General features: G+C 40.8%; 1 protein-coding gene across 1 annotated transcript in view; it reads left to right on the forward strand.

Annotated features, from left to right (window-relative positions):
- The first annotated feature begins 347 nt into the window (after positions 1 to 347).
- The window catches only part of LOC132448029 (electrogenic sodium bicarbonate cotransporter 4-like), a 13,506-nt gene continuing 11,105 nt past the window's right edge, over positions 348 to 2,748 (forward strand). The window contains exons 1-2 of the mRNA XM_060039092.1: positions 348 to 755; positions 2,520 to 2,584. Of these exons, the coding sequence (XP_059895075.1) occupies positions 2,521 to 2,584 (64 nt within the window). The 5' untranslated portion in view covers positions 348 to 755; position 2,520. The remainder of the gene's footprint in view (positions 756 to 2,519; positions 2,585 to 2,748) is intronic.

Raw genomic sequence — 2,748 nt, forward strand, 5'->3', positions numbered from 1 at the left:
CACAAGTCACCTAAAAATAACAATAGTAATTAATATAGAATAAATATCTACATATAAACCTGATCAAATCGATGATCAGGTTTATCAGTTGGCACAGTTGGCACAGTCATCTGTGCCAAATGCCTGAATAAATGATGTACGAATGTTGTCCTGTGCTTAATTTAGTTCTGTGCTTGCTGCCATTTCATCCTGTTAAAAAATGTGGTTTCACCTTCCCTGTCACTTGTGTCCAGCTGTCAGAGGTCACTGAGGGCTTTAGGCCAAATCCTTATTGGCTCTGAAAATACAATCTATAGAAACCTTCCTATAGTCTACTTCCACGTTCCTATGGGTCACGTCCATAGCTTGCTACACCAAGAGCACTCTCTGCACAAGGAGAGGCATAGCAGAACATTCATTACATTTTTTTGTCTATAATTGTGTCTTATAGACACACTTTCACGCTTGTAACTCTCTCCCTGTTTTCATTCAATCTCATTTCCTCAAGGGTTCCACCGCTTCCCTCTGTCCATTTCTGTTGGTCTCCCTCAATGTCCCTCTACCAATCCCTCTCTTCACCCACGCCCACGCCCACACACATCGTTCTCCAGTGCCTGTGCGTTGGAGATGATCGTTGATGTGTGAGCCCGGAGCAGAGTCTGTAGAACAGTACTTTTACTTCTACCGTCATTCAGATCTGCTATCCCTTTGATTTGCTTGACATAAAGTTGTGTGAACGTACATTCATCTCTTCTCGCCTTCACCTTGCAAGTCAGGTAAGAACAAAGCTAAAACTTGTTGTTTTTAAACATGAGTTAATGGTATTTGAGACATTAGTCTCAAATATGGTGTCTTATTAGTTGGTCGACTCCAACTCAAAAGGGTACATTTGGATTAACTGCCAATTTATTGAACACAGATATTTTGTTAATGTTTATAGTTGGTTATATTATTGTTTTGTTTATATTTGTTTATGTTTATAGATATTTGTTATGTTTGTGTATTTTAATTTTTTAATTTTTTATTGATTGGTCATTTCATTCAGTAGAATGACATCATAATACATATATATGCCTGCTGCAGTGTTAGCCATGAGTCAATCAAATTCAGTAAATGTAGAAATAGACTCGAGCAGAAAGGTCTACCGGAGATCATTAGCAGCCGTTAATGTCAAAATCTGAAGGGCATCTGGCCCACTTCATGATATTGTAGGAGTAAATCTCAATCTGTTCAAAAACCATGTCAGATAGACTCACAGTTAATTGAATGTTATTTTAACTCTTAAAACCAGATTAGAAAAATCATTGAGAGTATGGCTGAGCAATTTCCTAACTTGAAAATGAATGGAGGTTCATGATTACCATTTTTTTCAACCTGTGACGTAAATGCAGTGTATAGACGTATATAGAAAGTATAACGCATAGAGGACCAAGAGGTTTCCGTAAATTCATTCGTTCCATTACCACGCAACCCTCCGACACTTTGCATCTCATCGAGTTGGTGGAGGGCCTGCGTGCGCATGTGATCGCCCTTCACACAACAGTGATCAGGCGTCAGGAACTAGCGGCTGATTGGAAATTACATATATTGATTAGCCTCAAGTAACTGGGTTAATAAGGGGTTCATACAGGCGTGGACATACGTACATAATGGTGTTGCTCTGGATGGATGATGGATGGATGGATGGATGGATGGATGGATGGATGGATGGATGGATGGATGGATGGATGGATGGATGGATGGATGGATGGATGGATGGATGGATGGATGGATGGATGGATGGATGGATGGATGGATGGATGGGTGTGCATTTTCAACAGAATATCTCAATAAGTATTCGTGGTCACATTCATACAGTTGTTTATCTATCTCTGACTGCTGGGTGTTTTGTTGGTGTTAAGGGGGAATTCCTAGTTTGTACGTAGCCAACTTTCCAATCTCTCTCGCGCACTCTCTAGCCTGAGGACACAGGGGACGGGGTGGGGGGGGGCATTCCATTGAGTTTTCCCCTGGTCAGACATTGACCGCTGGGCCTCTGACTGCACATGTACAACACATTCGCATGGAGAGACACTATGACCTAATGTTGAAGTACTAAGCTCATGTCGAAGCATCAAGCTCATGTCTAAACCCTAAGGTCCCGTGCAAGAACTCACCTCATATTTAAGTACTAAGCTTATGGGGAAGCACTGAGCTCATGTTGAAGTACTGACCTCACATTCAAATATTAAACTCATACTTAAGTACTAAGCTCATGTTGGAGAACTAACCTCATACTGAGGTATTAACCTCATATTGAGGTACTGACCTCATAATCAAGTACTAACCTCACACTCACTAACTTAACTCATGTTCAAGCTCATTTATTTGTCAGAATTTATTTAGGTGGAGTTACGTAAGCTGATGTGTGAGCTAAAGCACAGAGATGAGTGTGATGCCAAGATATCTGATTAGGCAGAGGAGGAAGATCTGAATGAACCTCTTCCTCCTCTCAACCTCCCCCTCTTCCTCCTCCTCACCCTGTTCATCCCTCTCTTCAGGATGGACCACCAGGACTGGCAGAGAGGAAGGAGTAGGACCCACCATCACTATGACGACGTGGATGGTGAATAATTACCATCTTTACAGCCCTCCGTCCATCATCTTATCAAATATGTAGATAGATAGATAGATGTTTGCTTTATTGATCCCCAGGATACACATACGACATAAAAAAGATGATAAAATAAAATAAAATATCCATATTGATAATATGGACGATAAAAGATA

This window comes from Gadus macrocephalus, chromosome 19 (assembly GCF_031168955.1).
Source record: "Gadus macrocephalus chromosome 19, ASM3116895v1".
NCBI classification, from domain to species: Eukaryota; Metazoa; Chordata; class Actinopteri; order Gadiformes; family Gadidae; genus Gadus; species Gadus macrocephalus.